This window comes from Colletes latitarsis, chromosome 1, assembly GCF_051014445.1.
Source record: "Colletes latitarsis isolate SP2378_abdomen chromosome 1, iyColLati1, whole genome shotgun sequence".
NCBI lineage: Eukaryota > Metazoa > Arthropoda > Insecta > Hymenoptera > Colletidae > Colletes > Colletes latitarsis.
In genome coordinates this window covers 56,701,247-56,725,942 of record NC_135134.1, presented here as the reverse complement: position 1 = coordinate 56,725,942, position 24,696 = coordinate 56,701,247, and the positions used below count along the sequence as shown (strand labels likewise).

The window sequence follows — 24,696 nt, the reverse complement described above, 5'->3', positions numbered from 1 at the left end:
CTCTCCGAGCCCAGAACGTCGAGAATCCTTCAAAGTGCCAGAGAATACATCTTAAACGCGTTCGTTTGTCTTATTCGTCTCTGTCGGTCATCTTCTCTTTGTTATTAGAGTTGTTCGTTCTGAATTTATTGTCCTGAAAATAAAGGTGAATGCTATAAAAATGCATAGTAACGAAACTTTATTCTCTTATATCTGTTAGGATTGGGAAAAATTTAATTATGATTCGAGACTGTAAAGTAGCGTCTAAAACTTTCCAATAAGAGAGCGCTTATATGTTCAAGATAAGAGATACTTTGACAAGTAGTATGGTTAAATCTTGATAATTTGAGCAATGATATTCAATTAGTAAAGCAATGTGTAAGTTATAAAATTGTCTAGTGGATAGTATGCGTTTGAATCGCGAATGTACTCGAATAATTTCCATTACGATTATATATCATACAAACATCATTTGTTACTTATTATCTATATATTTGATAACATACGTCAGTTAAATATATATGACATGTACGATTAAAACAGTGTCATAATTTCTAAGCAGATATGTTCGCCACTCTGTCGCTGAGATTCTGCGTTTTCCTCTTCCTTGCAATGTGAGTATATTTCGTATAACAAGGAACAATATAGAAATAAAATGTTTAGAGTCTCATAGTTTTCTATTATTTAAATATGTTGAAATTATTATGTAAGTGGTTCTCCTACACTAAAATTTGACCGTGTACCGGAAATTCATGTAGAATTACTTTAACCCGAACTGTTGCTCATTACTTTAACCCAAGTTTCTCTAAACTTGTCCTTTCTAGCGCCGCAAATGGCGAATTTGCAAAGAGGTATGAGGAATATCTAAGCTTTCCAGCAAACTTCGTTCTGGGAGTTGCGACAGCCGCATACCAAATAGAGGGAGCTTGGAACGTGAGCGGTAGGTTCCTTAAATTCAAGTTTCCTGCTTTCGAACTGCAAACTTTTCTAATGTTGCCCCTCGCGTCTCGAAAATGCAGATAAAGGAGAAAGTATTTGGGATCGATTCAGTCATTACAAGGACGGCCGTATCTTTCACAATGATACCGGCGACGTCGCTACAAACTCTTATTACCAGTATAAGGATGATGTGGCACTCGTCAAGAAACTTGGGGTAAATAAGCTTCGTAAATATAATGTAAATTACCATTTTACGTCTAATATTGATATAGCCTGACATCGAATTAAACGAAAGTTAATATTTATATTCGTGCGAGGAATGTTAATACATATATTAGTGTTTGTAGACCGATGCAGTCCCTCTAGAAAAAGAAATTTTCTCACCTGTTGCAATAGCAGTAAATTCTGTGACGTAGTGAAATTCTATATTGTTTGTCGACAGTTCACGTCATACAGATTCTCCGTGAGTTGGCCCAGAATATTACCGACAGGATTCGCGAATAATGTTAGTCAAGATGGCGTTAATTATTATCACAACCTCATCGACGAGCTATTGGCAAACGGTATCGAGCCACTGTTGACGTTATATCACTGGGATCATCCTCAAGTTTTGGAAGAAGCAGGTGGCTGGTTGAATTCGGAAATGGTCGACTGGTTCGGTGATTTCGCGAGGATCGTGTACAAAGAGTACGGTGCAAAGGTGAAACGATTCATTCCGATAAACGAGCCCACCTCTATATGCATAAATGGCTACTCTACCGGGATCGATGCACCCGGGAAAAAATTGCACGGTATTGGAGAGTACTTGTGCATCCACAACACAATAAAGGCACACGCGAGAGCTTACAGAATATACGAGAAAGAGTTCAAACCTAAGCAGCAAGGCGAAGTCGGATTCATGTTCAGCACGTTCGCTTTCATGCCCCAAGATCCTAACGACGTGTTGGCAGCTGAGATTGCTTTTGAATTCAACGCTGGTTGGACTTTGCATCCGATCTATTCTCAGAACGGTGATTATCCAGAAATCATGAAGAGTATAGTGGCTGAAAAGAGCAGACAACAGGGTTACACGAAATCTCGTTTACCGGTGTTTGAGCCCGAATGGATCGAGTACATACGGTAACGAGCAATTAAAAGACTTTAATCTCTTATATTTGTCTTGCTTTGTTTTAAATCGAGTGTTGTTATTTTTGTATTAGCGGAGCCTCGGATTTTTTGGCGGTAAATCATTATACCACCAGGCTAGTTAAACTGGGTGAGTCAGGAATAGTTCCGTCTCATGAAAACGATCAATCCTTCGTACAATTAATTGATAGTTCTTGGGAAACGTCAGCGTCAAACTGGTTAAAGGTGAATATCACGAGAATTGTTTTTTATTTCAAATCTAAGGGTAGATATATGTAGAGCTTCGCAACAGTGGTCTATTTATTTTTTGTAATCATCGATCAGATACATAAGACAATTATTGATATGTACTTGAACCGTGCACAATGATAATGTGCGATCGTATTTATGTAATAGGTTGTACCCCAAGGTTTCCGATATGTTCTTGGGCAATTGGCAAGTAAATATGGAAATCCACCAATGTACGTTACCGAAAATGGTTTCTCTGATACTGGACTGCTCAATGATTTCGATAGAATTAAGTATTATTACGAATATCTGAAAGAGATGCTGTTAGCCATGTACGTTGACGGTGTTGACGTTCGAGGATATTATCTGTGGTCGCTTCTCGATAATTTCGAATGGCGACGGGGTTATAGGTAACTTATTCGTCGAACTAAAATAATTATTTTTACTGCAACGCGTAAACGATAATGATGCGAGTTTGGGTATATATCAAATTTAAGGAATTATTTTGTTAATGTTAATATTTGAATTCGCAGCGAACATTTTGGCATCGTGTCTGTCGATTTCAACGATCTAAACAAAACACGTACCCTGAAGGATTCTGCTGTTTGGTGGCAAATCGTTTTAGCCGACACAAAACTTGTACCTGCAGAGTAACCAACTAATTCAATCTGTCCAGTCATTGACCATAAGTCCAGTTACTCTAAGATTATTGTTCCTCTTGTTCCTAAATATTTTTACGCTTTTACATACTCGAGCAAACATTTATACTATCTATACTATAAATTTAAAAATAAATTAAAGTGTTTAGAGAATCGTTATACGATGTTATGTCTGCATGTTGGATTTGAATCATTGTCCTCGCACGATGGAGTAATCTTTGTACAGATCCCACAGCATCCCGAGCATCCAACGCGTAATAGTTTTCTATCTATCCAGAGAGGGGATATTCGCTGATCCACTTTCTTCGAAAACTGTCGTAAACCTGCGCCATTTGGAGTATTATGGCAAACGTACAACGTGTCTCGTATCGGAATATCGAGAAACAAAGCACCGAATAAAAGGAAGGACGACGTTTTCGCGAAAGAAACAAAGTTTTTCGCGCCTCCCCGAATTTTTCTATCCCGTTTATTGTATAACCGGGAGCTGAATGTTTCACGGAGATTACCTGTCAGGACTTGGATCCAGATTACCTGTAGCCGTTTTTCCCGCGGTAAGATTATTTCTGTGAGCCTAGGAGCATGAGAAAGAATACCTTTGCCATAGAACACGCCTTAAACGCGTCCGTTTCTGTTCTTCTTCTCCGCAAATTCCCCTTTTCTGCGTTGTTGCGAACGCTTCGACTTTACCACTCTGTGAATAAAGCTGACAGCGATGGGAGCACAAACCGCAGAAAATGTCATTATCTTGTATCCGTCAGAGTGGGATGAAGTTTAAGAAGGTTATCGATGGAGTTCCGAAGATACATACTCGTAAATGGTAAACAAATATGATTTCGCTCTTTGGCCTAAACACGGATACGTTAATTTTACATGGAACAGCAGTATGTATTCAGGTCGTCCCGAAAGTTTCCGCAGTTTTCAATTGTTCATTCTAAACAAACATAATTTAATATTTAATATTCAAAATTGAGATCGCTGAAATTAATAAACTCTTTAAATGCACATCGGATAGGATAATTTTTATTTCCTATCACCGGATACAATATTTCTATTAGATATTTTAACGGAGTACGAGCGTGAATATGACATTAGATATTTAAAGCTGAGGTTTTGTAATAATAAAAGTATGTAATATCAAACCCAAATATCACAAAAATTACAGAAACTTCCATGATGTAACAGAATAAGAAGGCAATATTTTTAATCAGACGATAAGAGGATGGTATAGGTTTTGTGAAATTTTGATAATGCAAGCAATTACTAGCAATTATCGAGAAACTGGATGGTAAATGCGAAAAAACACACGGTATATAAATTTTGAAAATATAAAAAATAAATGAACCCTGATATATAATAGAGAGACTTTACTTAAAAACTGAGAGTGAAACTGTAGTGACTTGAGAACTGATCTGTTCAAGTGACTTTGCTCGACTAAAAATTTCGGGATTGATAATCTTTCTCGTTGAACCGATCATGTTTCTTTTTCTTTTCTTACATCTTCAGAGCGACTTTCCAAGGGGCGGGAGTATCGGATTCATTCTTATTTTAGCGCTATGACGGCGAATTAAATTATCATGTAATTAGCGACCACTCGAAGCGCAAAGAAAAGTCGAGTCGTTTCTCAAAATCAATCTTCGAATCATCGAGAGTCAAAAGGCATTAATATATTTTTGTTTTATTCGAGGATCCGTCGTTTCTTTTAGAAAAAATTCCTGACGGAACGCAGTTTCTACTATTTCACGAATGGTGAAACGGTGGTATAATACGTCCGTTCGAATTGCGGAAGTATTTGTAAATTAATCATGGTCACAAAAAATTATACGCGATTAGATATCATGTTAATAAAAGACATCTTTCAAACTGTATTATCAACTGATTCGATAACATATGGATCAGAAATATATAAATGACTCCAACGATCGTAGCTACTTTCACAGTTTCTCAGTCAACATGTTCGCCACGCTATCGCTCACATCGGGCATACTTCTCTGTCTCGTGATGTGAGTACTTACTTTCTAATCGATCAAATAAAAAAGTATTTACGTGTCAAAGTTTTTAAAAATTTCTCAATTTGGAGAAGCGAATAGAAAATTTCTTCGGTGATATCTAACTTTGATAGACGATTTCGATTTTAATTGGAAGGCTTTTTCGCACAATGCTTAAGTATCTGTAAACGTGTTGGTTGTAGCGCTGCAAATGGTAATAGCGTAGAGGAGGATGAGAAATATCTAACGTTTCCAGCAAATTTTCTCCTGGGAGCTTCGACAGCCGCATACCAAATCGAAGGAGCTTGGAACGCGAGTGGTAGGTCGGTCAAATTCAAATGTCCTGCTTTGGAATTGTAAACTTTTCTAACGATTTTCCTTCTACTTACGAAATTTAGATAAAGGAGAAAGTATTTGGGATCGATTCAGTCATTACAACGATGGTCGTATTATTAACAATGAAACGGGCGACGTCGCTGCGGACTCCTATCATAAATACAAAGAAGACGTAGCCATACTAAAGAGACTCGGGGTAAATAAATATTGTTTCTGGACAGAGCGGTAACAGTTGTTAACTGTTAAAATAATGCCAGAGGAATCGAAACATTTCTATATTGTTTGCCAACAGTTCACGTCGTACAGATTCTCCGTGAGTTGGCCCCGAATATTACCGACAGGATTCCCAAATAATGTTAGTCAAGATGGCGTTAATTATTACCACAATCTCATCGACGAGCTATTGGCAAACGGTATCGAGCCACTGTTGACGTTATATCACTGGGATCATCCTCAAGTTTTGGAAGACGCGAACGGCTGGTTGAATTCGGAAATGGTCGACTGGTTCGGTGATTTCGCCAGGGTTGTGTACAGAGAGTTCGGTGCAAAAGTGAAACGATTCATTCCGATAAACGAGATCGGTGCTTTCTGCAAGAATGGTTATTCTTACGGGTTCCATGCTCCCGGGAAAAAACTGCACGGTTTCGGCGAGTATCTTTGCGTTCACAACGCATTGAAAGCTCACGCGAGGGCTTACAGAATTTACGAGAGAGAGTTTAAACCAACGCACAAGGGTCAAGTCGGATTCATGGCCAACTCGCACGCCTACATGCCTAAAACTCCGGAGGACGCAGTGTCGGCGGAGGTCGCTTTTCTGTTCAACACTGGCTGGACCTTCCATCCGATTTATTCAGAGAAAGGCGATTATCCAGAAATTATGAAGAACATGGTGGCCGCCAAGAGCAAACAGCAAGGTTACGCGAAATCTCGTTTACCGGAGTTTGACTCCGAGTGGATAGAGTACATACGGTAACGCGCAATCATATTTTCGTTTAATAGTTGGACAATTTACACGACACCAATTATGTAATATCCGTTCTATTGACTTACCAAGATCGTATTAAATCGAATCTTGTTATCTTTTCTTACGATAGGGGAACTTCCGATTTTATGGCGGTAAATCATTATACTTCGAAACTAGTTGAACCTGGAGAGGAAGGGGAGGTACCTTCCCATGACAACGATCAGGGTGTACAATTATCCGTGGACGATTCTTGGAAATCCTCAGCCTCCCCGTGGTTGAAAGTAAATATTACCCTGTAGAATTGTTTTGCTTCTGTCATCAAAAATTTAATAATCATTTTGTTCAAAGATTCAAGAAAGAATTTCGTAGAAGATGACAGTTGTATGAAAAATCATGCATAAATTAAAATGGACCGATCGTATTTACCGATTATACTTTGATAATTAAGGTTATTAATGTTTTATTATGTTTGGTAGGTTGTACCACGAGGTTTGCGATACGTACTTCGTCAGTTGTCATCAAAATATGGAAATCCACCAATATACATCACCGAAAATGGTTTCTCTGACTTGGGAACCCTTAACGACACCGATAGAGTCGATTACTATCGCGAATATTTGAAACAGATGCTTCTGGCCATACATGTTGATGGCGTAAACGTGCGAGGATACTATCTATGGTCTCTTCTCGATAATTTTGAGTGGGAACGGGGGTACAGGTATGACACTACGTTATTAACACTATGCCAATACAAATTTACACGTGTTTGTGTAAATAATACAATATTTGAATTTTTAGCGAACATTTCGGCATCGTGTTCGTCGATATCAACGATCCAAATAGAAAACGGACCTTGAAAAAGTCTGCTACCTGGTGGCAGCAGGTTACAACCAATAAGAAAATAGTCCAAAAGTAAGTTATTGTGTGTTTGATCATTGACAGGACTCGGATGTATACGTATATGTACGTATTGCCTTTCGGAAAAAGAAAATCGCAGAACAGTAATTTTCTCTCTAATATTATCCATCATTTTTATACGTAAATTTTGTATTCGTCCGTTTAATCATTTACATGAATAACGTAGAAATTAACTGACGAACGAAAACGATATATCGTAATAATTTATTTAAACGTTATTTTATTCGGTCAACGATACCTGTTATCGGCGTTAATAGCGTTTAGCGTAATTCTTCTGATTTTCTTCTTTTTAAACGGAAAACACGTCCAACGATTTTACGAGAGTTCATTCGCTGGGCGTTCATCCGTTCCACGTTTAAACCCCATCCGTATTGGAAGATCGAATTGGCCGAGGGTGAGATAAGGCGTTAGGTACGAAGGGATAGAGATAAGGGGAGTTGTAAATGCCCGAGTGCCTATCTCGTTTGTACAGCTTCCTATGCAGTCGGCAGACAGCAGAAAAAGAAGTGCTTCAGCGAGCAGAATCTCCTGTAATTATCTGGAGGCATTGTGCGTGTAGCTTCGGGGGATGCTCTCGAAAACGTACGAAACAATCGAATACAGATACGCGACGGCATACACCAGGGATCTCTTTTCGAACGACACGATCATTTATAGGGAAGATACGTTTCATTCATCGATAGTATCTAACCGAGAAATGCCGTGATTCGTACGAACTAACAAAATTTCAAATCGATACAAGTTCGTTTAATTCGATTTTAGGAAACAAAACGGTACGTCGTTCCTATTTTACATAAAATACTGCGACTCTATTTCTTCCGTTAATCTATGCTATCCTTTTTCGGATATTCCGGGAGGAAATATCAATATTTGCATACTTTTAACAGCAGATTTACACAGAGCAGTGCGTTCACAGCCCTAATTGGTCGTAGCATGGCGCGGAGCGTCGCTTGGAATAAAATCAGTGAGGCCTAAAGGCGGTTTGGAGATCCTCAAGAATCCTTGTTCCCTAGAGTAAATATTACGTGTGTATAATATATGCAGAGAGTCCGGAAATCCGTGCTTTGGAATCCCATGCGAGGGATTAGCTATCCACCAGAGCTGAGGAAAAGGGGGAACAGCGGCCCGAGAAAGCGACGCTATATCCGGTTAATTTTATTACCGGTGCTGGTAGAAGGAACGAGTAAACGCTTCGAATGACACGAGGCGCAGGAACGAGGACGACATGGACGGACGGACGAACGAACGAAAATAAAGGGGAATTACGGGGAAAGAAAGTACGTCACGATGAATGGTAGGCGCAAGGGATGAAAAGGGATGATTGTCGCATTAAATATTTCGCGTATATGTACATATATACGCTCGTTAATCTCTTTTGTAACGATTGCAGACTGGATTTTTACTTGTCTTTGATATCGCGCAACTGTCTCTCGAAGGAATGCTTTGCTCGAAAAATAAAGTTACGTCACTTTTATCTTTCTTATCGTCTCGACGTTCTCTAACACGGAAATAAGATATTTAAAGCGTTATTTAGATACTACGCGCGCGTCACTTGATAACTAATCTAGACTTCCGTGTTTAATGTTATTATACCAGTTCGTACTTACTGCATTCGGTTGTTATCCAAATAAGAGGATAGTTAACCGAAATAAGATTCGATACGATAAGACGATAATGTAGAAGCTTACGTTAGGTAAATATTACGATTGTATGGTTTGCTTATGGTGTTACGAACTTCCTCTCACGTTACACGAAGATGAGTTATTCTTTTGTTCTTTTAGATATAGGATAAAATTCTCTTTGTCCCCACCAAAGTGTCCCGTAACGTGTACGAAAACGCCGCGTTACAGAATTCCGCGGTTCTATAGAAATTCGGAATTTATTATTCTCTTTAAAGTCTAAAGCACCGTGAGAAGTCTTTTCCGTAAGAATCGTTCTTCCCTCGTTATCTCACGAGTCCGTAATAATCGGCGATTCGATAAACGCGAAGAGACAGCATCCACATGGAAAGACAGTCCTTTGTGCCGCGCCGGTATGAAACGCTCGGTAAAGTGTGCAGCAGAAACCGAAGAACGGCGGAGAACAGAAAGAAAGAGCGGAAAATCGTCGAGACGTCGACGGTGTAATTGTAAAAGTTCGCGGTGACGATGTACGAAACAATAACTGCCGGCAAATCATATGAAACAATGGTGGGAGCAGATTGTATCTTCCCTTCCTCGCCTCCAACCTCCTTTTCCCTCAGCTTTTGTGTCCTCCGTTACTCGAGCCGGGTTCGACGCGTTCCTGACAAACAGCTTCGCGTCACTATCGTTCTATAACATCGTGATTCTTAAAGGCGTTTGCCTTTGCCGGATCGAAAGGAGCTTGAAACCGTCGGGAATGAAGGAGGCAAAGGGAGATGGCGCGTTATCAAGCTGAGAAACAAAGAACCTCCCTGTAGCATCAGCTCCGAGAACTGAAAGAAAGCACTTGAAGAAAAGGAAATCTCCTCCTCTATCGTTTTCTGATAATCTCCTTGGTACGTCGCGATGAAAAGAGTTTTGATTCCGTCCGATTGTGACCTGGCTGAGACCAGAGGACTGGTAAGTATCGGGAAATGTTAAAGCGATCGGTGATAGTGGAAATTAAATGCTCCTTCTAGTCGAAATTCACAGTCTACGGTATACGCGTATATCAGTTTACATTTTCGAATAGGCTAAAGACTAGCAAAGCCAAATTTAAATACTTAGGCTCTAATAAAACGATATCGAAACATAATCAAAGTGTTAGACATCACGAGTAGATACACGTGAAAGTATATAAATTGAAATTAATTTTTAATTTATCGATCTAACGTTAACTGGACAACTCGTTTTCTGCTTCTTTACGTGCAGTCGTCGCTTATACGCGTACGCGAGAAATTTTATAATTAAACCGAGTGCATTTGAAACCGCTATGCACGTAACGATTGTTAAAAATATCACAACGTCCATGTCAAATCGTTGATACCAAGGTACCCAAACCAAGTCTGTATGAAGGTGCTTAGCGCCTTTGTGACGGATCACAAATTCGGTCCACCAAGCAAGGTGCTCCACTAAATCGTAGGGCTGATCCTGAACGAAACTCCGGATTTCAAGCATTCTTTCTTTGTACCTGGAAAAACCATAAAAAAATCACCGTAAGAGAGAACGTTCTATCATTCGTATTTGCGACGAAAAGTTAATTAATAAAAAACTAAAAGTTCATTTTATTGCCTGTATCGTATAGCATTTAATACTGTTATAGTAATACTTAATTTTTGTTCGTTATGATATCCTGAATAGTAAATGCCAATTCATCCTTCGTCAAAGTCACAAGTTCTAAATATTTCCCAACACCAAGGGCTTCCATCCTCTGCACTTGATAGTCTTGATCCCCTAACACTGGGAACCCTAGTAAAGGTACCGCGAAATGAACAGCCTCTTGGCTGCTTTGGACGCCTCCTTGGTACATAAACAGCTTGATATTTGATTGTGCTGTATCAGAACAGACATTGATTGACATTGATTACAAATCGTAAATATTCGATAAAAATTACAGCTGTACCAAGAATAGTTTGTTGAGGGAACCATGTTGTGGTAAAAATATTGTCAGGTTTTCCTGGAAGTTCCTTCTCTATTTTCCACAAGATTCTGTACGGCAACTTGGCGAATACATCCAGAAACATTTCTATAGTTTCGTTAGGCATAGACGAACTTTGTGCATTGGTACCAAGGTTGAAGTAGATAAAGCCATTTTTTGCGCCTTCTACGAAACGTTTCATGTCCTGCGACCAAAAGTATCAGCATAAATTATACAAGTTTATCCGACGAAGGATACTGGAATATACCTTTGGAAGTGGGACCGTCTTGTTAGAAATGTGGAACGAAGTGAATGTTAGCAAATTCGGAAGTTTTAGCTTGGCAGGTGTTAGGACTTGGTCATGGTTGACAAATATAACGCTGATGTTCTTCAATATGTTTATCAGAGGCGGTATATTGGTTCCGAAATACTTTTCAGCGATCATCTGTTGATGGGGGAACAAGTCACGATAAATTACGTATATGTAGCGCCACAAAGTGTAAAAGTTTCGCATTCTTTTCCAGAATGATAAGTTTGATCCTGTATTCCTTCCGTTTTCCCACGTGGATTCATGCGAAGGCAGTATAAGTCCACCTAGTGCGTGCTCTTCGATGGAAGATAACGACAATGGGCTCAAACCTACGATAACGTAAAGCATACTGACTCGAACGAGCGGTGATAGCATTACAGTAAAGAATACCTATTAGAGGAGCATTAAATCTGTGGGCGAATGCTAATAGCGATGAAACGGTAAATAGTTCCACTATAACCACATCGAAAGTTGCGTTACTGCAAGGTTCGTATAGCTCTTTCATCTGCCGATTAGTGAATACGGCGTCTACAAATATCTCGCTAAATTCGCATGCGTTTTCGTGAATAAACGTTAACCAAGGCACCCCTTCGAATCGTTGACGAACGAAATCGTTATCTTTTATGTAACCGTTAGAGTCTCTGATGTGGATCTGTGTTATGTTCGTCACGTTTAAGATGGACATAGGTTTCGTAGTGGCGAGCACAATTTCATGACCACGTCTGTTCAATTCCAACCATAATTTTGTGTACGGGATTTGATGACTATAGTAGGGCGTCGGAATTATCGCTAGGATCTTTGCACATTCGAGCTTCGTCACGGAACACAGACCATGCACGATCATTAGTATAGTCACGTTAATGAACTTCATCATGTCGCGTTAAGAAGAACCGTTATTAAAACTAATAACGAAACTACCGAAGGTACGAACGATTTGTCTTTACGTTAACAGTGAACTGTAGAGAGAATGACTGATACAATCGTTATCGACGAAAGATTTCCAATTTTTTTGCATTCTAATTACTTATTATAAATGTAGAATTTCAAATCTATTTCTGTACGATGAAGTTGACCTCGTTAAAATTCAGCGAATATCATTTAACCGAATTGCATAAAATGATTAATGAATGAGACCGTCAATATGTTTAGATATTTGTGAAATTTAAGGGGTGACAATTCTGTAAAAATTAACTACCAGCAATTTATTGTATTTGAGAAAACGATAGAAAAATTGCTATGTGAACAGACGTTTTATTAGTATTTCAAAGGCAAATGTTAAATTTATTTGCCGTATACCTTTGAAATTTGTAATGAACATTGGAATCTAGTTCTCGCGTAACGATAACGTTTATGCATACGTATCGATAGAAATTTGTTTGGCATCCACGTTTCAGTTAGCAACCATAATGCACATTGTATTGTTGAATTATGCAAAACTATTCGAGCATATATTATATGTTAAAACTTTCAAAATTTCAGAATACATATATGGCAGCTGGATAGATTAGAGGGTTGATTTATTTCTTAGATACATAGATTATGACTGTTATGTCATGAATTTTCTAACTCATTCTTCGTTAAAGTCACAATTTCGAAATACTTCCACATGCGAAGAGAGCTCAGAATCAATAATAGGGAGATTCGAATGCGTAGCTACGTTTTGCCTATTCTTTATTTTAAAAACAGAAAGAACGGACATGACGGGAAATCGTTCCTTTCTGGGCATGGAGACCAGTTGGCTTGGCTTTACCAGCCAACACGGAAAGACTTTCAACGTACAAGAATACTTAACGAACAGAGTGATTGAGATACAGCAACGTTGAGAGAATTTTGATCTACTTTACATTCGACTGCTGTTGATAGTTGAGACCGATGATGGGTGACGGTATTGAATTTGACTAGAAAATTAACATTTTGGTTTCTATATTTTCCTTAGAACGTTATCGGAGCCTTATCGATTAGCATATGCATTTGGAAGTAATAAGTATCGTACTATCTTGAAAATAATTGAAATCATCGATGTTTAAGAAAATAAGTCTCGAGCATTTATTATACGTATACTTTCTGACCAACGAACGAGTATTTTTCAATTTCCAATTATGTACTGCGAAGTTGTGCAAGTGAAAACATAAAATGAAATTAGATTACGATAATAGAATTTTTTTGAAGAAAATTTATTAAACTAGACTTTTCTAGAAAATGTTGACAGGTAACGGAACTTTCCTATCAATCGCTCAACTTGAAGAGTAAATGAAATTGAAACTCGAACAAGCCCAATCGACTTGTGACCGAGTAAGGTTGGTTCGCGAAGAAACAAGGCAATACGGAAATCACCCTTTGAGCCACGGACATTTTATTTCTAAGATTATTCCATTTAGTTATTGGACACATTGTTTTTTTATATAATATTTTCATATTAAATTATATACATAGAACATACATACGTATTGTAGAACAAATCATTACATTATGGTTAGTAGATTTGAAAACGAATCGTTATTACAAATTAATATACACATAACTATTTCACTAACGTAAATTAATCGTACACTTCTTGTTCTGTCGTTAAGTGATTAACTTGTTTTCTGCTTTAGATGTACAGAATTAATACGTCTTTGTTTACAAGTACGCAAGATAAATTTAATAATAAGTCCGAATGTACATGAAACTAATATGTAGGTTAATATTGTGAAAGATACGACAATGTCCATGTCGTTCCGTTGGTACCAAGGTTGCCTGGTCACGGTGGAACGAAGATGCGGAGCTCCTTTGTAACGAATCACAAATTCTGTCCACCAAGCAAGGTATTTCGCGTAATCGTATGGCGTGTCTTTAGTGAAATTTCGGAGTTTCAACATGTTCTGTTTGTACCTACATATACATATAGTGACGGTAAAATTGCCACGAAAAAACACATATATAATACATATGGCAGATGTCGATAATAAGAAGAGTAGCGTATCGCATTTCTTTAGCCACTTTCTGTTCAAGAATAACATGTACTTACTCTTTGTTGCTTATGATCTCCCGAATGGCGCTTTCGAACTCATTACTATCCACAGTAGTGATCTCTAAACACTTTCCGACACCGAGTTTTACCATTCTTCTCACTTGGTAGTCCTGGTCCGCCAATACCGGAAACCCTAACACAGGCACTGCAAAATGTATAGTTTCCTCGGTACTTTGTATACCTCCTTGGTAGACGAAGAGCTTGATGTTCGGGTGTGCTGTGCAACAAAATTATAAATGCTCTTGTAATTTAATTCACGCGTGGGACAAATATATGCGCGCTAGTCAGTAGAATAAAATAAAAGTGTATGTAGGCATAGAATGTGAAAAAAGCAATAGACATTCCATTTTTATTGTACCAAGAATAGTTTGTTGAGGAAACCAAGGCGCAACGAAGACATTATCTGGCTTCTCCGGGAATTCCATTTCGAACTTCCATACCACTCTGTATGGCAACTTGGCGAACACATCGCGGAAAATTCGTATAGTTTCGTTAGGTAGAGACGTGGACCGTACATTGGTGCCGAGGTTGAAGTAAATGAAACCATTTATCGCGTTGTCCACGAAATGTTTTAAATCCTGTGATCAGAAGAAACAATTGTACAAAATAATATCTTTATACTTGATAGATGGAATATACCTTCGGCAGGGGTATCGGGTTCTCAGAAATCTGTAACGTGGAGAACGTGATGTGGTTTTGTGGTTTCAATCGAGCGGGCGAAACAAATTCATCGTTGTTGACGAACACGAGGGTGATGTTCCTTATTATTTCGATCAAAGGTGGTATGCTTTTGCCCAAGTATTTCTCGACCATCGAATGCTGACGAGAAATTGTCTCCCGGTAACAGATGTACACGTGACGCCATATGCTCACGAAATTTTTCACTCTTTCCCAGAATGTTAGATTCGTTTCGGTATAGCCGTTTTCCCATGTAGATTCGTGAGAAGGCAACACAAGCCCACCTAAGATGTACTCTTGAAGAACGGGTAATCCTAAGGAGCTCAACCCTACGGTCATATAAAGACTACTAGACTCGAGACACTATCGAACGACGATGTTTTAGAATTTTAGAGTAAATGTATTAAAACGACTAACAAACTTTGACAAGGATCGTACAAAAATTTAAACTCAAGTTTAATTTTTTACGAATAGACGAGCATAATAAAATTATACGTAGAATACCTATAAGAGGTGCGTTAAATCGATGAGCGAATGCATAAGCGCCAGGCATGAGAAACATCTCTGCCATAACCACGTCGAACGTCGCGTTGCTATTGGGCGAGTACAACTCCTTTGTCATTGGATGTTCAAATGTGTTTTTTAAAAAACCATCACCCAGCATCCGTATGTTTCTTTCCATAAATTTTACCCATGAGATCCCTTCGTATCGGTAACGAATGAAGTCTAGATCTTTGAACAACTCGTAACTCTTTTCAATATTGATCTGAGTAATATTCGTCACATCCAAATCGCGAATGTAATTTGTGGTGATGAATACAATCTCGTGGCCACGTTTGTTCAGTTCCAGAAATAATCGGTTATACGTGATTTGATGACTGTAGGATGGCGTTGCGACAACTACCAGAATTCTGGCGCATTCAAAACGTTTAAGGATACAAAACATACACAAAATCGAGATTACGATGAACTTCATGTTGACACGACGAAACGAACCGTTACTAAAATCGATCATAAGACTACTAAACAAAAAACTGCAATTGCATTACCGATATGATTACCAAGCTGTGGGTGTTATCGCCTAAATTACTATGTGCATATATATTGTCAAGTATCAGAAGTAATATAGAGGCAAAATATATTCGAGAAATAAATTTTTCAGGAGTTAAAAGTTAAAGTTAATTTTTTTGAAAAATATTAATATCAAAAGCATAGAACAAGTCGATCAGCGCTTAAGAATATTTTCAGTCCATGACGATGCTACATCATTTTCATAATCGTCCAAAAAAGTGAGCCAATCGTTTCGAGTTTTGATACCATTTTGCACCGATTTTTCAATTCTTCAATCGATACGTAGTCTAAAATTATCTAACAATTTCTTGTCTTTACGTCTCATTACTAATGTGATATATTCACCATTGGATAGGAATTTCATTCGATGATAAAAAATACAATCCAATTCTTCGTTGGCCTTACACGCAAGCTCGACTGCTCGAAATCGATTTTTTGGCAGACGCTAATATCGTCGAACGGACGGGAAATTTAATTTCACGCCGCGAGTGAAATGGCCTCGGCGAAAGGGAGGATATTTCGAAAAGGACGGAGAAAAAGTTGGAGCAGTTTTCACGAACATCAGAAGGAATTTGGTCGTTTCGTGCGAACCGGTATTCCGGTGCGCAGCCTTTTCGAATTCATTTGCCGCTTAAAATTGCGCAGGAAATCTGCGCATGGATCCGCTCCCGGATTGGAAAGCCATTCGCAGCTCGGCTGTACGATAATTCGACTACTCCATTACGGCGTGTTCCGTCCGTGTACCTTTCAATTCGGTGCACGGTTTCGCGAAAACGGCCGAGAGAACGGAGGGTAGAAAGGGGTTTCGCGATCCCACGTACACGCGACGCGTCGTTTGCCCACGGGCTCATCAACATGTACGAGACAGTTTCGATAGTTTCGAATAAATACAATTCCGAAAGGAATGCCGCGACTCTGTACCGGTCACCAGCATATAATGCGTTCGATCGAACAGAATAAAAGAGAAACAAATCGATACACGAGACTTATTTCGTTTATTTAGTGTTAATAACCGCGCGGGATTAGAGAAATGATTACTCGCAACGTCGTCGTAACTAATTCGCAGCGATGGTTCTGATCCTCGAGGAGATGGCCTCGAGAACGACCGATAGAGACAGCTCGATGGGATGACGATGGAAAGACGAGCGGATTAACGGAAAGAAAATCGATGGCACGGAGGTTATCAGGATGGGAAGCGTGACAAGGGAGGGGAGTAAAAAGTGTGAGAAAAAGGAACGAGGCTCGAAAGCTCTGTAAGTACCGGTAGTCGAGGAGGCTTCCAGAAGTTAGATCCCAAGGAGCAGGTTCGGGTTAAAAAAGTGTTTAGAGTCGCGGGTTATGCTCGGTTGCTCTGGCAAATGAGATTGAGTGAAAACTCCTAGCGAATCATTTCAACCGATCCACCCGCTGGAATGTATCACTTCGGTGTAGACGCGCGTGATTAATGGCTTTCCCATGGAAAAGAATCTCGTTTACGTCGGGAGAAAAGTACGAGGAAGCTCAAGGTACTGGGTTACAATTGATTCAACCTATTCGAATTTCTGTTTTCCTTCAGTCAACGGAAGACTTTGGTCAGAAAGCGCAACAACTTATTCCGAGAAGTGGAAAATCGCAACTTATCAACGCGTTCTTGACATTAATTTGCATTGCTCTCCTTCTGGTTGGGAGTATCGTTACTGTCGCGAATGTTACGACCATTGCTCGTTTCACATTTTATGTATGAAATTCTTTTTTCTTTTTTCGTTATCTTGTTGACAAGTTTGATGGGACATTGATTTTTGGTATTTCAAGTTTTTCGAGTTTCAATTTCCTGAGCAGCACCGAACACATACACGCGGTTGGAACGTTTACGTAGTTTCAAATGAACCAGTCTAAGGGACGAACGCTGTACGTTGTAAAACTAAAAAGCGATTTTAAAATGCTCAAAAGTCTTTTACTTTCTCCATAATATTTTCATTTACGCCGTTAGCAATTTTGACGGTTCTTTACTATTATATATCCAGTGAATCCCGTAACGTACCGTATAAGAAGAATTTCTTCTGATTCCAAGTCCCGGCGAAAGCCCGAGTCCCGGATCGTTGCGTTAAAAAATTTACGAAATATCTTCCGTTGCAATATTAATCCCTCAATTTCGTAGACGTGGCGCAGAGCTGTGGCCAAGTACGCAACTGAATTATCAGCGTAGCGCAACGCCAAAAAGTCTTCGCCTCGTCATTGATCAAATAAAAGTTTCACGCGCAAAAACGGTTGATAAAGAGGCAGCGGCGGCCGACGGAAAAGACTGTAGCGAGATGCGCCGACGGGGCTGAGGATAAAATAAGTCGAAACCGGGCGTGCGTCCGTACACAAGAAGCCGGCTGAAACAGCGAAAGGATCAAAGTATTGGTGAACATGATAGAGGAGCGTGTCCCGGAGAAGCAGAGAGCCAAGGCTAGCTCGTTGCTCACTCAAGAGACGAAGATGAATGGCATCAGCTTGAATCCCGACAGAATCCATCCACCTCCGACTTACCAGCCTGCAGGAGTCATCTTCTTCTTCTGCTCTTCTCCTTCCTCGCTCGTTACGATTAACTTCACCTGGGAATTTTCACTTGGACTTTTTGCTAGCCTCATCGCACAATCATTCCACGAATTAAGATAACATGTTTCGTCGAGGCTCGTGTACGCGTTAAAGTTATTTTGTCAAACTTGCAGGAAAAGTAATTTATAATGGCCAGTTAAAAAGTCTAAGAATACTGCATAAAATTAGGAATTGTAAAATTGCTCGCATACGCGATACGCTGAGATTTTCGTAAAATGCCTTCAAATTGGATTCGTTCGACATTTTCCAGCGAAAGTATGTCCGAGCGAACTATCAGAAAGAATTTCTCTGGAACGCTTCCCTGGAATTTACTTGGAGGAAAAATTGGAAAGATGTTCAGTTGATCGGGGAATGCAAATCTCGGGGGCTTTTAATTAGCTGCCCGTCCCCGTTTAAATGCAGCCTAACTTGTTCCGCGACAGGTTCTGAGATTCAAGTCGAAATTGAATTTCGCCCAAGAATGAGAAGAGTTCTTCGTGAAATCGAATGAGGGGCCAGATCTCCTGACACCTCGTTAGTTGGAAAATTTCATTGAATATCAACTACGACGAGAACGTTCGCCCTGGATGTCACGTTGCGTTATCTTCCCCTGTAAAAAAACGGCAGAATTTATATTAATATAATCCTAAGTTAGCCAACTGCTGTCGATACTACGAAATCGTATCTTTTTTGTTCGTTTAAAATACCCTCGTACAAAAATGTCTAGTTAGCTGATGGAAAGCTACAGAGTAGAGAATCTTTTAACGTTCAGCCGAAAAAAAGACCGTGATGTTTGAAATCTGTTGCCTTAGAGTTTTATACCATTTTTCTGTCTCATTACGAGTAGTTGTTCAATTTATATTTCAAACTTGCCTTGCTAACTGTTTCCTAAATGTATAATGTAATACGTTCATCCGCAGACCTGGATACAACAACGTGATACATCTACCAAGCATGATATGTAGCCGAAGGCAACTAGAAATGAACCAATCCTTCCGCATCTCATCAAGACTGATGGCAGTATAAAAAGATTTCAGAGGCAAAAGTGCAGCTTTTTATCGCGGAAAACTACCCCATTGTGGGATCTCTGTCAAATAAGTTTACTATCTTACCCGTGTGTAGCGAGAGTCGAGCAGATTTCTGAAAATGGCGCGGGGAAGGAATGTCGGATAACAAGGAGGAATAGAGTCGTATATGGTCTACGACAACATGATCGAAGAGAAACGAGATGATTCTCGAGGGAGACGCTCGGTCGAATCAGTTTCCGCTGACTTTTATTATATTGCCCTTCACCGCAACGGCAGATACGATAATATTCTTGATTGTCTAGGGTTTCCGAACGAGATTTTTCATTGTTTATTCAATATGTTTGAAAGCTCACCAAAGTAAAACTTATTTTCCCCAACAAGTGACGTTTTCTGTAATTTCGAAAGATTTTCAAAGCGAAATAGTACGGTCGTTCTTGTAGAATTTCAAGTTTTTGTTTCTCCGAGTGGATTTTCTAAGCCTTTCAGGATTTAACTCCAAAGTAGCGCAAATTATTTATGCTTCTCTCAATTATAGTATGAAACACGATTAGTCATATAACCAGGTGATTTAAATGTCGCATTAATAAATTTAATTAACTTCGCTGTATTTGTTCGATAAAATTAAATAATACACGGCTCCCTTATCAGGTTAATTAATATGTTCAAACAAATAACAGTTTATCCGAATAACTGTTTATCGAGTGAATATTACAAATAAATTGCCGCGCAGAGTTTCTATACTTCATCTACTATTAAAACAACATTCTGTACCTTTTGCCTTCTTCTTGCGATTATCGTTAATATCATCTTGTAGACCGTCGCGTCGGTAAAAATAGTATCTAATCGCGAGATTCCACTTACAGCACTTTAAACGAGCTGAGATCGATACCTCGAGAGATACGGTGATGCCCAGGCCGGTTTCCTCAGAATCCAATCAAGCTTTAAGGGGTTTCAACGTGACAATTCCGGAGATTGTACCATGGTAATTTCAATTCGTCGCTTCAAATCCTTGATCGTAACGAATCTTCGCGTTTAATTGTTAATCGTGTCGATATCGTGTCAGAATCTCACTTTACATAGAACAGAGCGAATGTTCCATCAACTGTTCGCTTAATAATCATGAAAATACGTACGAACTTTGACATTACGTAGTAGTTGGCGCAAATCAAGAACAAGTTAATTAAAATATTAATTAAATATTATTATTTATAATTAAAAGCAAACGTCAAGATACATTTAACAACGTGTAATGTTATAAATTCGAGTAAATAAAATGAATTATTCAAACTTCTTTCCTTATTGTACCAATAATTGTTCAATGAGCATAAACGGAATCAATGGAAACTATTCCTCTTTCATCTCTTTGCTTTCCCTTCCATTTTCTTTCTTTTACTCTTTTATTTCTACTTTCTTCTTTGATCAATTTGCAGGTGCCTATATTTAATTGGATCATTAATTCGTTCTCTTTAATTGATTTCGTTTCTGATTATCGTATTCGTCTATATATGTAATTACTTTTCGGATTCATATCACCGCGATCACTTTAGAATCAGAAAAAGGTGCAAGTTGCCTAGTAATCGAAGAAAAATACGAATCGGTTTCTAAGTAGAAACCGATACGAATAATAACATAGTAATCGAGAAGTGATAGAAATCACTTAGCAAGCGGAAAGGACGGATGTTCGCACATTTTACCGTGACGTTCGATAGTCGGAATTATCGACAATGTACGTCATGAAACAGGAGGAACTAAGTTCCTCGATAAAATCTCCGGAATCCTTGCCAGAAATGAGGCCATTCGAGTGGAATCGAACTTTTGTATCTCCTGATTTCCTTACGCGATTTATATCCTCGATTTCTCGCAAAAGAATGGAATGCGTTTCACTGTTCTCTATTATCTTTCTTCTTTGCGACGCCGAATATCGCGAGCTGTGAACCGATAGAACCGTTACCGTCAAGTGTCCAGGAATCGTTCAATTTCATAACTCAATCGTTACCGTTCGTGCGCGAAGCTACCCTCAATGAACCGGATAAAATCAAGTCCCACGCTATAACCGTAACTTTCTCTACCTTAAAATATTACAAAGATGTACATTAGAAAATCTGTACAATTAACGGTTTCTTCTAGTAAAACTCGAGCGTCTAAATTCACAGTAACGACGAATAAACAAAGGTGTGTAGGATGGAAACTGAATGTAACAAAAGATATATTCTCCAGGTGGATAGTGGATAAGAATGAAAAACACCATCAAAAGTTAAGATTATAGTATTACACCGGGTAGATACTATGTTTCCATTCAACAAAGTTACTGTCACGGAGAGCCATTGGAAGCGAAACCTGCATATGCGCTTTCAACTGCATTCGCATGATGCCAAGCTATTTGCTAAACTTGGCTCAACATTGTTTAGGACCGCGACGACGGTAGATGGAAACCAGAAATTCGAGAACGACGACAGTATACAGGGTGTTCGACCACCCTTGGGACAAATTTTAATGGGCAATTCTAGAGGCCAAAATAAGATGAAAATCGAGAATATTAATTTGTTCGTTAAAAAGTTATTAATGTTTAAAGTTCTGCCTGTAGAATGACAATCTGCGAACAGTAATTCTCACCACAGACAAGGTATAGCACCAGTCCTTATATTCAATGTATTTTTTCAATGGGCTCATTTTTTTGCGGCTCTAGAGCCCCATTAATACGCATTGTTTGCATTTTGAAACTTTAAATCCTTCAAACCGTTCAGAAATTATGACGTTTTAAAGATTCGCATGAAAATTCGGGTAGACATTTCTGGCCAGAAATTAGATTTTCGGTAAGGAATTTTTTTCTCGAAACTGAGTAGGATTTCGGGGGTATGTCTGTTGACCAAAAATGCTTGCAATTGACCCCTGCAACTAAAAATAATTTTTCCAAGACGATTCGAAAGTCTTTTTTTCACCCAAAACTTTCAGCACTTACTCAAATTTTGTTCTCGAAACTGTGAGTAGGAATTCGGGGGTATGTGTATTCACTAAAAATGCTAGGATTTTAAAAGTCTACTTCTACGCCGATAAATTTGACGAGTACGGTCTTCGAGAAGTGAAACTTTACGGTTGCGGTTTAACGGATCGCCTGAATAGCGTCTCGTGCTTAGCTTACAATTAGTTTTAAACGCAAACTGAAAAGTCGGTGTTATTAACACGGTGAGAAAACGTTTGAGTGGAACGATCCTTTGGTGCGTTTATGTTCAAGTGGGGAAGTTTCTATGCGCGAAATTCCTGAGACCGTAAACGAACAAGAATAAATAAGAGACGCGGTAAGTATCAGAAAATCGATGAACTAAAAGTAAAAATGGGGGACTGCAGCATCGAGAATGGGAAGTTTCTTGGAGAATATCGGCGTTAGGCGACCGGTAAATCGCACGGGGTGCGAAATATTCAAAGTATGTACAGAGATTTGACGTATGTAATCGATAGCAGTGGGATTGTTGGCAGGGGCAGACGTCCTAATGTATTCGGCGCCTCGAGTATCGACGTACACGTGTCGTTATATATACAGATGCTCGATACGATTCTCGACGTCGTGTCAGGGTTGCGAATCCGACTGCGAGAAATACATATATCCACGGGGGTTGGCTCGCGTTATTTCGTAAGAATGGCTGTCGTTTTCCCGGCTGGTGCGTCGACATCCGAGCCTCGACGTGTGTATACGTGTACGTTGAGCTCGATCAGCGCAATTTTTCTGTTCGGTTGGCTCTACCGAGTTTCGGTGCCGGGAAAACGCGAACACTGAAACGGGAGGACCGGTTGCGGGGGATAAATCGCAAGCAACGTTTACTTTTAATTTCATTACACCGACACGGACTTGGCGGCTTTAATAAAGAGCGCCGTTCCTCGTAAAAATTGCTACGCTCTGTTTTCCCGCGGACTTGACTTCCTTATTTCTGCCCGTACAGAGCAATTTTTATCGTTTCGTTTCATCTGCTTTCGCTTTTCTCCGATCATTCTCGAAACGCAGTTACACAAATGGAATATAAACCTTTACCGAAAAGTTTCCGAATAAATGGACAAAAATGGGTTAATGCACTTTAATTACGCCACTGTCTGTCTTACACTATATTGCGTGCATTCTATTGATCGATTTCACCAAGGAATTTGACATTCTAAATCATAACTTGTTGCTGACGAACCTCGGTAATTTAGGCATTCGTGGTACTGCTTTAAAGCGTATATCTTACGCTTCGCTCGCAACAAGTTACGATACTAATCCAGATATTTGAGAAGATAATTGCACATTGAACTACAGTGATCTAATTATAACCGAGGATAGGCTTTTTTATCTGGACACGAATTTAGTAGCTTACGGAGACGTTATTATTACGTTTAATAAAGGTGAAGTCGTCAATTTCTGAGGATTCCTGCTGACAAACTATGGGAAATCATGGTCTTGGCACGAGCAAGAACAGTCTGATTAATGGATATCCTTTAACGGGTTTCCAGCAGGCAAGATAAGCAGAAATAAAACACGGCCCTCAAGATAAACTTTGATAAGACCTAGCAGCTTGTTTTGCAATGCTTCCCGATATATCGATAATATCGTTGATGAAGAAATCGCGTTTTATTTATATTTATCTTTCGAGCTGTTTCCCTGTCTTTCGTAAGATTGATGAAAACTCATTAGAGCGAACCCTCCTCTAGAAAACATTGTGCTTTACATTTTCTTTCGGGTTCCGAGCGTTTATAGCTGCCTTTCGAAGAGGCGCGTAATATATCATCCTGCCGCTTAAAGGGAACCGTAGCTTAAACGGTCGTAATAAATAAGAATAAACGTTGATGAGATTTCTCTGCCAATTTGATCATTTCTTCTCTGGTCCTATGCAATATTTCTCCAGTGTATATTATGCAGAATATTCTCTTTTAATATTAAAAATAATTGACGATACGCGGTATCTATTACCTTGTTTCGCAAAATATTGCGCACTTCATAACCTTAATTTATTAAGCAATAAATGCATACAAATAGAATTTCAACCACGATGATTTATGATCCTCTGCTATCGTCCTGAAACTAATTGCATTTCTCTACCAACCCTTGCAATTCTTCTTCATTTCTCGTTAAAAAAATGAGTTATTAATTTTACCGTTTACAGACACCGTAACTAAATCCATTAATTATCATATAAAAATTTCTCATATTATTCCATATTTAAAATTCTCTAAAAGCATTACTAATGTTCGTCCGTGCCTTGATTCTGACGCGACTCCTTTCATTAGTTCGAATCGCATTCCACGATGGTACAAACAAAGGTCGAAAGAACGAGGATCTTACCGCGGACAAGACGTCGGGCC

At 39.1% G+C, this 24,696-nt stretch overlaps 3 protein-coding genes across 4 annotated transcripts; 2 read left to right on the top strand and 1 right to left on the bottom strand.

Annotated features, from left to right (window-relative positions):
* Positions 1-530: 530 nt before the first annotated feature.
* Positions 531-2,988, top strand: LOC143344403 (myrosinase 1-like). The gene is made up of 7 exons (XM_076770433.1): positions 531-593; positions 804-919; positions 999-1,132; positions 1,361-2,037; positions 2,118-2,268; positions 2,440-2,681; positions 2,805-2,988. The coding sequence occupies exons 1-7, from the start codon at positions 544-546 to the stop codon at positions 2,923-2,925; spliced, it is 1,491 nt and encodes a 496-aa protein (XP_076626548.1). The 5' UTR covers positions 531-543; the 3' UTR covers positions 2,926-2,988.
* A 1,836-nt stretch (positions 2,989-4,824) lies between these two features.
* On the top strand, positions 4,825-20,289 carry LOC143344387 (myrosinase 1-like). 2 transcript variants are annotated; one of them, XM_076770422.1, is made up of 8 exons: positions 4,825-4,930; positions 5,119-5,234; positions 5,314-5,447; positions 5,544-6,220; positions 6,346-6,496; positions 6,692-6,933; positions 7,014-7,127; positions 20,232-20,289. In XM_076770422.1, the coding sequence occupies exons 1-8, from the start codon at positions 4,881-4,883 to the stop codon at positions 20,272-20,274; spliced, it is 1,527 nt and encodes a 508-aa protein (XP_076626537.1). In that variant the 5' UTR covers positions 4,825-4,880; the 3' UTR covers positions 20,275-20,289. The 2 variants fall into 2 exon arrangements, with proteins under 2 accessions (XP_076626537.1, XP_076626528.1); XM_076770413.1 differs by lacking the exon at positions 20,232-20,289 and adding an exon at positions 8,021-8,375.
* On the bottom strand, positions 9,781-15,728 carry LOC143342719 (uncharacterized). The gene is made up of 10 exons (XM_076766893.1): positions 15,215-15,728; positions 14,672-15,039; positions 14,391-14,610; positions 14,030-14,249; positions 13,601-13,893; positions 11,413-11,901; positions 10,981-11,351; positions 10,698-10,917; positions 10,408-10,627; positions 9,781-10,265 (listed from the first exon to the last, which is right to left on the bottom strand). The coding sequence occupies exons 1-10, from the start codon at positions 15,723-15,725 to the stop codon at positions 9,950-9,952; spliced, it is 3,228 nt and encodes a 1,075-aa protein (XP_076623008.1). The 5' UTR covers positions 15,726-15,728; the 3' UTR covers positions 9,781-9,949.
* Positions 20,290-24,696: the final 4,407 nt, after the last annotated feature.